General features: G+C 37.5%; 1 protein-coding gene across 2 annotated transcripts in view; it reads right to left on the bottom strand.

Moving 5' to 3' along the window:
• Positions 1–13,030, bottom strand: part of LOC121354808 (utrophin-like) — a 256,297-nt gene that overhangs the window by 242,838 nt on the left and 429 nt on the right. Inside the window, exons 2-8 of one of the 2 annotated variants that reach the window (XM_041469722.1) lie at positions 10,379–10,486; positions 9,627–9,806; positions 8,170–8,336; positions 5,739–5,862; positions 3,873–3,960; positions 1,864–2,096; positions 1,419–1,596 (exon numbers count right to left, since the gene is read on the bottom strand). In XM_041469722.1, coding sequence (XP_041325656.1) covers positions 1,419–1,596; positions 1,864–2,096; positions 3,873–3,960; positions 5,739–5,862; positions 8,170–8,336; positions 9,627–9,791 — 955 coding nt within the window. In that variant the 5' untranslated portion in view covers positions 9,792–9,806; positions 10,379–10,486. Of the gene's footprint in view, positions 1–1,418; positions 1,600–1,863; positions 2,097–3,872; positions 3,961–5,738; positions 5,863–8,169; positions 8,337–9,626; positions 9,807–10,378; positions 10,487–13,030 lie in introns of both variants that reach the window. The other variant, XM_041469723.1, reaches the window with a different exon arrangement.

The following is a 13,030-nucleotide window of genomic DNA, read 5'->3' as shown; positions in this document are numbered from 1 at the left end:
TTGAGTCAATTCCCATCTAAAAACTGCCAATAGAGTTGGGACTGAGTAGCTCTCCATGGGGGAATTTTCAGATGCTCAAAGAGCCATAAGAAGAGCAGGCCTTCTGTCAGTTCACAAATGCTTAAGTCACACCACTAGCTGTTTCCAGCACTAACAGAGCTCTGGAAGTTTTTACCTTGCAGCGATTCAACTATGCTGTAAATAAACAGCTAAAACCCTGAACTAATGTTTCCCTCTGTTCTTCAGCAATATAACTTCTCAGCAGGTTGTCTCATTCAAAAGACACACAAACACACATTTAATGTGTTAGAATAAGTATGGTGTTTCTACCAAGCAGTAACTGGTTCGAGCAGATCAATAACACCTCAAGTGATGCGTGACACACACACAAAAAGTATTTTTGTCACATGATGTATAGTTACCAAATTACAAAATACCAATAAAATCACACACAAGTACATGAACTCAAAACCAGCCATAAAATAATAACTAGTCACAGTAAGAATGAAAACATCCCCTTGTAATTTGAACATGGCTGACAGATACTTCATTCAAACAGTTTTCTGCATGGATATAATTGAAGCCTGCAGGCCTGGTGCAACACATTGCATAGATGGACTACATTTAGTAATTAAGCCTATTTTTACTACTCACAGAATAGAGTGTTAATGCCATTCATTTTGGGGCTGTTAATAAAACACTTCCTCAAATTGCTCTGAAACAAAAACTCAGGAAAAAAAATCTCTTACAAGTCTGTGCTGTTGCTATTCAGCTGTAAAGTATTACCAGAACTACATATTTCATGCACTACATTTAAAATTCTTTAAAAACCAGCATGACTGGTTTGAATGCTCATAATGAAATTTATAATGCAACAACAACCCAAGTAGAAACTGCTTGAAAAGCAAGCCAGATTCAAATCACTTCAAAGATGAAATTTCCAAAAGGAATTATGTATGACTAATGTGCTCAAAGCTATAAAAAAGAAGAAATTTCACATGCGCACTTTCATTTTACAAGGTTCTCCTAATATTCTACTTTTCATTTCTAGTATTTCATTACAGAATATTTATTTCTGTAAGTACCAGAGAGAGAGATTTCTCAGCTATATCATCCACCTTAAATATGTCTTGCTAAGTAGTTAAATGAGGTTTCAGCAATGTTGCATCCTTGCATAATTGTTTTAAACACCATGGAATGATAGATTTTTGAATTGTGCACAGAGGAAGCCACATTCTTCCAGGTGAATAAAATAATTTTGTCAGTTTGGCACAACGCCTAGCATAAACACTACAAAAGCTCCACCAGAATTCAATGAGTTTTCACTCAGCTCAAAACAAATAAAAAAGAAATAAAATCAAAACACATGTAAGCAGGAGGCTTTATGCTAACATATGTATTTATGTTTATCTATTTACCTTTTTTCAGCTGTTGATGACGTTCCTCTAGTTTCTGACGAGTCAATTTGAAGTGATCAAGAAAACCACTCAAGTTCTCCTGAATGAAATTTGGAGGCATGGGCTGAGAGGTGAGTGTCTTGCAGGTGGCTTTCAGATGTTCCAACTGTGGACTCAGGCTTATGAGATGAGTTAACTCCTGCTGTAAAAGAAAAACCAAAACCAAAATTGACACTTACTCTGTAAACACGAAGATTTTAGTACACTGCTGCAACACAGCTCATCCACATTACTAGGGGGACAACACTAAAGTACTTCTGCGACAGATTCTAAAATCTTCCAGTCAAGCCAGGTGCCCTGCATGCCTTAGAAACTGAGTTACCTTACTGACTAGGCCAAGCTCTACTGGGGCATCCTGTGCTTCTGACAGCTTCCATTCAAAAATAGCAAGTTTGGCCAGACTTACCTGACATAAGTCTTTCAGGACTGCTGAAGACTGGGATGCTGAAGAAGAGTCTTTAAGCCAGTCATCCTTCTCAATTAAAGTCTTCTCAAGCTCATTAATTTCCTTTAAATAAGCATTTATATCTTCCTGGTACTTTATTTTTCTAGCCACTTCTTCTAGATTTTGAACCACATCTTTCCACCCCGACAAAATTTTCTCCATCACAGATTTTATATCCACTGTAGGAAGTCCATCTACAAAGATTATACAAATTATTGTTATATTAACTGCAACATATTTTCATTAATAGGCATTTAACCTTTCCTCTCTTCAAATACAAGAGCACTTTCACATTAATATACAAAACACTTTGATTCCCAGTTCAATATCTATAAATCTATACTTATTACTAGCACCATTTCAGCTTTATATTTCTAGTAAAATGGAGAGTGAGATACTCTATTTTTGAGGAAAGACACAGAGAGAGGTTTTTTTTCTGAACCATTCTAGCACAAGTAGAGTCCAGAGCTCTGGTCAGGGCAGCCAGCCAGCTTCTACTGGAGCACTTGATGACCCTGCTCCATAGATGTCCCTGTGCTCACACAATGGCCACAGGCTTGGCACACCAACACCACAGCAGCCACAGGGGAGGAGCATGCACACAAAGACCAGTCACTGCCATTATGGCACAGCCTGTACCTGCCCCAGGATAGAAATGGATGTAGGCACAAATGAGCCAGTTCTGTGCATTATTCCACACAGGTGTAGCTGGGCCTCAGTGTGGAAAAAGGCTGCGAGCCTGAGCTGGACAGAGCATACTATCAGACCCTAACAAAACCAGGGGCTGTAGATTGGTTATTTTCTAGAGACCCCAACCCTTAAGATAACCATCAGTTAGAACACAAATTCTTGACCTTACTCTTTGCTGATACAAAGCAGCTTTTCAACTATGCATTTCTTGTTATGGTTAACACATGCTGGTTTCATACCATGACCTATCATATCACAACTACAAGGGTTTGTAGAAGAAAGAGGAAGGGAGCATTAATTTCTGTTCAGGTTTGAAAACAAGCAACATCTAAAAGTTTTTATAAACCAAACTCCAGGTCAAATCAGTGGCTTTCAGCCATTAACTTCAGGGCAATGGCACTCACTGTAAAAAGCTTCAGCTGCAGTAGGCAAGGAGGGGAGGACTGGACATGCTTAGTAAATTGGGGCATACGAGCAAAGTATTGGACTGCAAAAAACTGTGATTGCTCAGAAATCCAGTGGAATTCACCATTTTCCAAAAGGGATGCTGGTCATCATGCAGGACAGTGATACCATCCTCTCTCCTGTCTGAATGCTCCAGTGATAACTTCACCAGAAGTCAAGTGCACAGCAGATCTAAAAGATTGCCTCCAGATGATATGAACATCTCTTTTATAGATGTATCATTCTACTGATGGAATGATACCTCTACAAAAGCTATGCTTTTGTTTTTTCAATATGAAACAAGATTTTGGCAAGGCTTCAATTTTCATGGATGTCATTGATCAGGGTTTTAATTGGCAATCAATCATCTTCCCAATCATATAGACTTCTCTCTTGCCTTTGAGCCATAGATTGTAACTGCATCATTAAAAACATGGACAGTTTTTACAAAAATAGATAAAACTATGAAAAAAGAGACACATATGTATCAAGTTTAAATTTAGCTTCAAAAATTTCATTTCTCTATAGCAGTTGTCTTAAAACTTTTACTTAAAATCAAACTACTTCCTTGAAAGCATGTAACTAGCATTGTTACTGAAAGAGAAATAATTTCTTAAAATACCCCGTAAAAGATTGCAAATGAACACATGCACATTAATGAATAATAATGTTGCTTTTCTAAAAGCTTAATTGAAAAAACACACAACTAACTAGTAACAATGACCACTGAAGGAAAGAAAATGGAGGGAGAAGGAAGGAGATAATGTATTTCGATATTATTTCCCAGCAACTCAACTGATTAAATCACAAAAGAGAAAAACATCCAAGTTGCTTACCCTTTCCCATTTGATCCAAAAGAATGCGTCCACTTCGTTTCAGTTCATCTAACTTCTGGCTTTTTTCAGGTCTTTCCTTTTCAATCACCTTCAAAGTGAATCAAATAAAGAATATACTGGCAGCAAGGGTTATTTTCCTTGACTTCCCTCCTTCACCCAGTAATATCTATTTTCCCACTACTACCAAAAACACATCATTATTTTGGATACACCAACTTCTGAGATGCATATTAGTTCTGCTTGTGCAGAAAACAAATGCAAAAGGAGTCAGCTCTCATAAGTAGCAGGAGGCATGTGAGAGATTAGTACTACAGCACCAGGAATAAAATATTGTTCAACGGCTTGACGATCCCACAGTGTGAAATAAGATATTGGGACAACAGTTGAAACAAGTCATTTGTGATCAAAAATTCACCTGTAATCCTCTAATGTGAACCAGTGGAGAAAAGACCACCTTTTTAATGGCCCCTTCATTTCTATAGTTCCTACTGTGATTTCCTGTAGAAGGGACCAACACACCTGTTCCCTAGAACAGTTCTTCCAAACAGCAAGAACTATAGCACACCAGTAATCCGCTCTCATAAGCTCTAGTGCTCTACTCTCCCTTACAAAGACTTGGAGAGGGAAATTCTTCATTACTAGCAAGGTTTTTAAAGGAAAAAGCTCCTCCCACAAGTTACACATACTGGTGAATATTCCTTTGTGACTCAACAGATAGAATACATCCACAGAAGAAAGATGAGTTCCTTGGCCACAAAACCACAACTTTACAATCCTCTGTGATTACAACAACACATCTCCAAACTAAAATCTTTTTGAACCTCATGTCAAAGGTCATTACTCTGGTTTAGGCTTCCTACAGTACATTCAGAAGCATGCACTTATTTGCACAGCTGGGAAGAACAAACTCTGTCCTATCCACTTAGAGTCAAATCATTTAAAAAAAGTACTGTTCATGGGAACCTGATGTTCATCTCAGGGCCTCTTTTTTGAAGAGCTATAAACATTCTTAAAGATCTATAAATAAAATATTGGGGTAGTTGTTTTGGTTTTTCTTTCCAACAGTACTGCCATTCCAAACATTCCTACTTGCACCATTTTCCACGAGAGCACTATGAAGGAGCCTCTTTATAGAGATTTTTAAGTATTGTTTATGATTTCAAATGCAGAGTCAGGTCCTGCTAAAGCTCCACTGAGTCTTCATTAACAAAGAATGCTCAAGAACCAGAGAAAGGCAAGAATACATTCCTGGCAAGGAATAGAAAATTAAATGGTTATTTCACAGCTCCCACAAGATTCTGTAAGATTATGTAGTCTGCCTTGCAGGTGTCAGCAATACTGTACACAAGCTGTAACAATCAGGTTTTCTCCAAAATTAATAGAGCAAACAACATGTCCAAGCATTATAACAAACCACTTTGGACCCTGGGTGGTACAGTGTTTGAGGAGGGTCACATCATGATTTAAGGGGTCTCTGAGCACCCCACTGGCCTATCTCCACCAAAATTATATAAGTAGTGTCAATCAAGGCCATTTCCAACTGTGAAACATTAAACCAAAATATGCTACTTAGTGTAAAAGATAATAAACCTGAAGACAGACATTTTTCAGAACTCCAAGGGAGACATCAGTAATTTATGTTTTTAAAATTTCCTGTGGCTTATGCAACAACACCAGCAAAAAAATTATGTCCAGCTGGTCAGAGATTTCCATGTATGCTCAGTTCTGAAACTATTTAACTGAGAGACTTAATCCCCTCAAAGCATGCAGATCAGCTCACACCTCCAGCTGACACCTCCAGCTGACTGCCAGCTTAGATACAAAGTACAGTATTCACTGAAACATGCTCTATCTTCCCCATTTTACCTTCAATTTTTCTTTCATGCTTGAAGTCTCTCTCATCTTCTTATATTCTTTGATGTCTGCGGCCTGAATGGCAGATTTTGATTTTGCAATCCAGTTCAAGAGCTCAGTACTTTCAGCATCAAACCTAGTTTAAAAGGTCAGACAGTGGTTTGTTTTTTGGTTTCAGTCACTCTGTCTTAAAAATCAAAAGTCTTAAAGTTCAGCACATTATTCAATCCCAAACCAGCAAGACATTACACAAAATTCATGCTCCTCATATTACTATTCACAGGAAGTAGAGACAGACTTTTAAAAGCCTACCATAATAAAATTTATACCCACAGTATCAGCCTTCAGGAACAAATTGAGAATACATGGTGCAATTTATTTTACACACAGCTTCACACAAATTATAACCATTTCTTTTCATATGTTACAAAACAGATCTCTCAATGCCAAGTATTTTGAAATCAATAACTAGATCTCAGGAACAAAACAAATAAGAATTACAGTTCTAAGTTTCAAAAGTCTGCAACACTATTTTGTCTGAAGGAAAAGCTAACAGTGGCAATGGCAGCTGACAAACATTTGTACACACTTAGCTGACAAAAGATTAACTTGTAGCTTACTGGTTCTGTCTACAGTGTACATGTCTATACTAACAACTTTCTTACCCCTATGGCCTCTAAGCTACAACCTAACACCACCACAAAAACCCCAATCAACTCTGAAATCAACCAGTACTGTACAGAACTTGAGAGATGGACAGATACACTGTACAGACCACAAGACAGGTTGTATTACAATTAGATTACTTAACAGTGTGAATCCTAACATGGAATAAAAGAACACCAATAAATGCAATTGTCAATCAAAGTTTCCATGGGAAAACTAGCAAAATTCCATTTACTGGTAATTTGTTGGTTCCAAGAGAAGTAAATGGAAACACAAAAGCATCAGAAAGTTTATAACCTATTTTTACTACCCCTGGTTTTAATTCAGTTTTAACTCTAGGAAAACAGATGACAGATAAATCAATTTTGCTTTCAAAATCTAGAATAGTTTCTATAACTGATGAGACACGGAAAAGACAGATGGTTGCTGACTACTTTACTGCCCTGGCATGTCCAGATACACACACCACCCCTACCAGAGCTCAAAAGGTCTGACCAGAGTCCTCAAGAGGGTTTGGGCAGGTTCCTCACCCCTTCAAACCTCCATTCCTCCTCCAGAAAAAAATGAATTAAAAAACTCTTCTTCACTGTGCAAACACACAGCAACTCCTTAGTCTTGATGCAGCTTCTATTCTATCTCTGATGATCTGACAAAGATTTAAACTAGTGATACTTCAAGCAAATACTCATTTCCTCAGCTAAGCACAAAAAGCCAAATGTTGAGCATACAGCATTTAATTTCCTAATTTATATTGAAATAATTCCTTTAGTTTTAGGTATGCTATTTAATAACAAGAATTCAACACAAATTATTAAACACTGTTTGGCTTAAGAGGAGGGAAGGTTCCAGGAAAACTTGATAGCAGCCTTCTAGTACCTAAAGGGGGGCTACAAGAAAAATGGAGAGGGACTCAATGGGGAAGTGTATTGATAGGACAAGGAGTAACTTTTAAAGTGAAAGAGTATATTTTAGATCACATATAAGAAAAATTCTTCAGTATGAGGGTGGTGGGATACTGGAACAGGCTGCCCAGAGAAGCTGTGGATGCTCCATCCCTGGAAGCCTATCAGACTAGACTAGATAAAGCTCCAAACAACCTGCATTAGTGGAAGGTGACCCTGTCCATAGCAGGGAGGTTGGAATGAGATGATCTTTGAAGTCCCTTCCAGCCCAAATGATTCTATGAGACTATATATGCAAATGAGCATCAGCAACTCCAGAAATACTTGTCAAAGGAGACATCAGTGCAATATTATTCCTATTACTAAATACAAGAGAGATGGAAAATGTTTCTGGGCATCTTTTTTTGCGCGGTTTCTCCCATTTTTCTCATATGTTTTATGAAAATTAGAAATAAATAATCAATCAATCAAAATGCTTGACATTTTCACAACACCTTTTTGAGCAAATATGAGATGTTTTGTTTAAAGGAAGTAAATAGAAATCTGTCTTTTCAGCAAAGGAACTGAAGTACAAAGGACTGAAGACCTGCTTCTATGAGAAACAAAACATCCCTGTTTTCCTTTGAAATTAATGGAAGCTACAGGTTTTCTCCTGCTCTGAAAACAAGGCTGCATATAACATTCCATTCCCATTCAAAGAATCACAGAACTGTTAGGGTTGGAAGGGATGACTGCAGATAATCTAGACAAGCCCCCAAACCAACCTCACAGCAGCAACTTAAGCATTGCTCACTTGCATAAAAGAAAGATCAAAAGTCAAGACAGTCTCTGTAGTATCCAATGAGCAAGGGAAAACTGCAGTGACATGTACTTACTTTTTCTTTGCTTCACTGTCCCCTGGAATTTGCCTTTTCTTTGGGAGTGGTGGTGGGGGTAATTCTTGTCTGGACTGTTTAACCACTACCTGTTCCTTCAATGGTGTTTCTGCAGCAGTCTTCTGTGAAACCTGTGACATTCCTATGCTTCCTACAGCTTGAGTTACCTATACAAAATAATTTAGGGTAAGGATTATGTGCCATTTTTACACAAGCTGAGTTGCTTTTTCTTATTTTCTTTTATTCAGACATAAAAGCCTGTTCATTCACTCCCACAAATGACCACATGGAGCTGTCATGAAGCACCTTTATCATAGATACACTCCAGAGAAAAAGATCATTATTCTCACTTTACAGATGGGAACCAAGCATCAAAATTCTCAGTTCAACTAGAATCATGCCAGTCCAAGTGAACTAAAATTAACAAAAGGAGCATTATATGTATTTTCTTTCATAATTTCTTCACAAAAAGAACTAAGGTACTTGGAGTTTATTATTAGCAATTCTACATATTACTACTACTCTACTCTTACTCTATAAAACAAAGCCTAGATCTAATGAAGAGCTGATACACAGTGAATTTGACCAAAAAGCTCACTCGAGTCAATAGAACCTTCCCATGCTCTTTATCAGGTTATGAGGTAAATCTCTGGAGACTCAACCTGTAAGTTCCAAGTATGTGCTTGATATTTAAGGGGAATGAAAGGATAGAGACAGGAATTGGCATTCTCTAGTGCTTTGACTCAAACACAAGAACAAATTAAAGCCACATGGCTGAAATGAGCCCCTACCCAGACTGCACAACTAATTCACTATACATTAAATGGATGAAGAATTAGTACCATGGTTTTCACAATAACAACATATTACTATCACCAGAAAAAGCACATATGAGTTATAAAGCTGTCAAATAAAACTCTCACAGAATCCAGTAGGAGTTCTGTCTAAATAAAAACATTACCAAGCACTCAAAACACTAAAATAAACATTGAACAATCCAGCTTGGCTATCATCATTACATGTCAAACAAACAACTACTCTATTTTCAACAGACGAGAAATCATACTCACAGAACATAAATACTTTTATGACTCCCATTTATTTATCTATTCTGGGGTTTGGGTTCTGCCTTTGTTTTCTTTTAGTATCAGATTTAAATCCAGTCCCAGCACTCTTACAATGTTTAAAGGCATTTGCATTGACTGATAGTACATGGCAAGCCTGCTTTACTCATCAGAAAAATGAAGCTTAATCTGTGTGAGAAAGGAGTAATAGTACTGGTCAGGTTAACAACTTGGGCTTTTGAGACCAAAAACGCAGGCAGCTTTGTCAGCCCCATGTGAAAAAGCACTCACCTACCTCTCTAGCCTGACGCCTGGACAATTTTGCTAACACAGTGAAGTTTGCATACATTCAGTCATACAAAAAGCTAAAAAGTAATAAAGCCTTGTAAATACCTGGTTAGAGTAATCCTCTAGCTTCTGAACCAAACTGTCCCACCTCTGAGTTAGCTCTTCTTGATCCTGATCAATTTTACCGGATGCTTTGCCATTCCCAAGGATTTGGGCCACATCCTGACCTAGTTCATTCAGCTGGTCTAGTGTTTGTCGTTTCATACCCATGTCCTCTTTTAAAATCTGTAGTTAAAAGAAAATATTAAAATATAACATTGAGTATTCTACTTCCCCTAAGCTTTAGTTCCATGGCTAAAATGCAAAGGGGTTTGAAAGGGTGGTGACAGGGTGGAAGATGTACTACCTGAGCCAGATGAACACTTCTTTTGTGTAAAAAAAGCACTAACAGACACTATTTTTAAAGAGAACATCCTTGAAACACCTCCTAGAGGAACCAGCAGTATCTCTTCAGTAACAGTTACAAATGATTAGTTCAGGTACAAGCTGCTCCAATGAAATAAAGAAAAACCCACACCACAAACCTGTACCTTGGAAAGCACAGCTGACTGGTGGTCTGCAATAACATCCAAACCCTCTCAAAAATCTGGGATAGCTGTTTCAGAGTTTGGCACATCAACACAGAATTGCCATGGAGTAAATAGTACATATGTTTTCAATTCAAGTGCAAGAATCTGGCAAGGATTGCCCTGGCTTCTGTATCATGCATTCACAGCTCCTACTAGGGTCAAACTAGTAATTTGCCACTCATCTAGTCTATGAGATTTGATGGGATAGAGCAGGATACTAATACTCACTGCTAGTTTTCGAACATTCACACTCAGGTCTGTTTGATCTTTAAAGTTGCTCGTCTGGACCTTACTCAAAGCCTCTTCTTTCTCAGTCAACCAAGCTTTCAATAAGCACTGCAGATCATAAGAAAAATAGCACAAGAAAATACTAAGATTGTCAAACAGCTATTGACAATTGCATCTTTAAAATCTTTGCATTCAGAGCACAGTTCTGCAGCCTTTATATGCAGGAATTTCAGTTGGCTTTAACAAAAATAGTACACAAAAAGTGGACAAAAATATCAGATTATGGAAGCAAGTAATACTTCCAGTGAAACAATTTCAACAAAACCATTTCTCAATATATCAGAGCACACCTCCCCCCAAGTTATAGCAAACAGATATCATAGTTAACATAGGATATAACAGTTAACATAGGATTTAGAAATCATATTAGAATATATCAAAATGGCATGCATCACCATAAAGTTAACATAGGATTTAGAAATCATATTAGAATATATCAAAATGGCATGCATGAGTTTTTGTTTTCCACCCTTCCTCTGTGACTCAAACACAGCTGTTACAAATATTTTGTTACAAAAGTGATACCACTGGTAATTCACATTTCTTTTAGTCCAGGCAGTTGATCAAAAACTGAGATACTAGTTAGTCACCTCCCTGTTTATGGTGTCTACTTTCAATTGCAAAACAACTTCAGCAAATCCTATTTCATTAACTACTTGAAGCTGGAGTGGTCTGCCCTGAATAGTTCTTACTCAGGGACCTTTAGTTTTTCCCTTTTTTTTTTCCTACAAAATCTGTCCTGGGTCTCACTTCTCTTCAGTCACACAGCACTCCTCCAGAACACCAGCAATAACTGGCATCAAGTACCAGGAAGGATTTGATGTATTCTATATCATGCTCCCACATAATGCTGCTGCTGCTGGACAGCAATCTCCATGGACTGGAATGCCCATCTCTATCAACCTCAGTTTCCCAGCCATTGGTGCACTGCTGTTCCTCTGTGTTTAAAAATAAATCACAAAGCACGACAGACCTTTTTGTTCTTTGAACAGCACATTTTACAACAGCCACCAGGTTCCCCATCCTAGCTGTATATTTTTGGCATTGTCCCAGAATTTACTATAGTGACTTTGGGCCACAGGGCTAAGGCAGTTTACATTTTCAACGTAAACCAATATGCAAAATGTACAGACAGAAAATATGATGGTGCTTGAAATGCCATAAGGCTGTGAGAAAAAAAATTATAACACCACACACTCTCTGGAAAAATCATGCTGGCATCCCAGCCAACATATTTTATGCACAAGAGGAGCTCAAAAACCCTTCATGCGTTCAGCTAATTTCTGCTAAATCAGCAGTCAAAGATAACTCTCCCTAGAAAACTGAAACATAATTACCACAGTGCTAAGAAGTCTCTGGCACTGATTGAGGAATTTGTTTCCTGAGTGGTAAGGATTGTGTTGACTTGAGAATGTGGTGTACAAGAGCTTTCTAGGCAGCCACAAAAAGGCTGATGCATCACTGTTGCTCATCTCTCCATGTGGTTGGACAAAACAGAAAATGCTTGTAACAAAGTGTTTTAGTTACTTTTGTGTTATGAAAGTGTTTGTATTCAATTTTAAAGTAGTTTCAGACTGTAATTTTCATAAGTCACTTGATCATTATTGCAGATTTGTAATTCAAACCCGCTAGTAATAAATGAATTGTTCAGGTGAACAATGAGTACAAAAAGACTCATCTAAACCAGCTAAAACAAACTTCTATTTCCTCTTTATTTGCTATCTGACATTCTACATTAAGTACACTGATTGCTTTGCTTGTACAGAGCAACATAGCTACACACAAATTAAAAGAAGCTGAGTTCAAATGTTCAACTCCAACAGAATATGGCACTTCTAACAGTTTTGTAATAGTCAAAGAGTGGTCCCCAAACAAATATAAGGGTAGAAAAGGATGTAGACATCATGAGAGTAATCAAAACTAAGAGCACTTGAAGTCTATACTTCAAACCTGTACATCAAGGATTTGGGGGGGAATCCTTATTTCTCAATTCTGAATTACCATGCCCAAGAGTTGCCAGAAAAACATTAGCACACAATTTTCTGGGTACACATACACAGATGACAAAGCGTTATTTTAAAGAAACACATACAAACAAATACTTGGCATGGGATAAACCGGAATCTTAACCTTGGGGCCGTATTAACAACAAGGTCGCATGAGCTGCAAATTCAGCGTATCTATATACTACAAACAGATATGGGAGAGGTAAGGGAGAAACACACACACAGCCCCAAAGAATGCAGACATAACATCCTTGTCAAAGAAACCAGGCTGCAGCTAATACTAGTAGCTATACCAGCACTGTTCTACTTCTTTCAAATATCTAAAAAATCTCTGAGTACTGCCTTGTTTAAACAATAGCTTACAGTGATAAATATGTTTAAGAAAAAAACAATTTCGGCAAAACCTTCAAAGAAAAAAAAGTATAAAATACTTTCAGCTGTGAAATGAAACAAGCTCTAGTTCTAGGCATACAAACAGCACATGTAGCTGTGTTAGCATATATTTTATGCCATCAGTTACTTGTGTTTGAGCAGTATTTTTTATGTAAAATAAATTATATCAAAGCAAGAAAACACTTTAGTATTT

This window comes from Pyrgilauda ruficollis, unplaced genomic scaffold (genome assembly GCF_017590135.1).
Source record: "Pyrgilauda ruficollis isolate IOZ18807 unplaced genomic scaffold, ASM1759013v1 scaffold24, whole genome shotgun sequence".
Classification (NCBI taxonomy): domain Eukaryota; kingdom Metazoa; phylum Chordata; class Aves; order Passeriformes; family Passeridae; genus Pyrgilauda; species Pyrgilauda ruficollis.
This window is presented reverse-complemented; position numbering and strand designations above follow the sequence as displayed.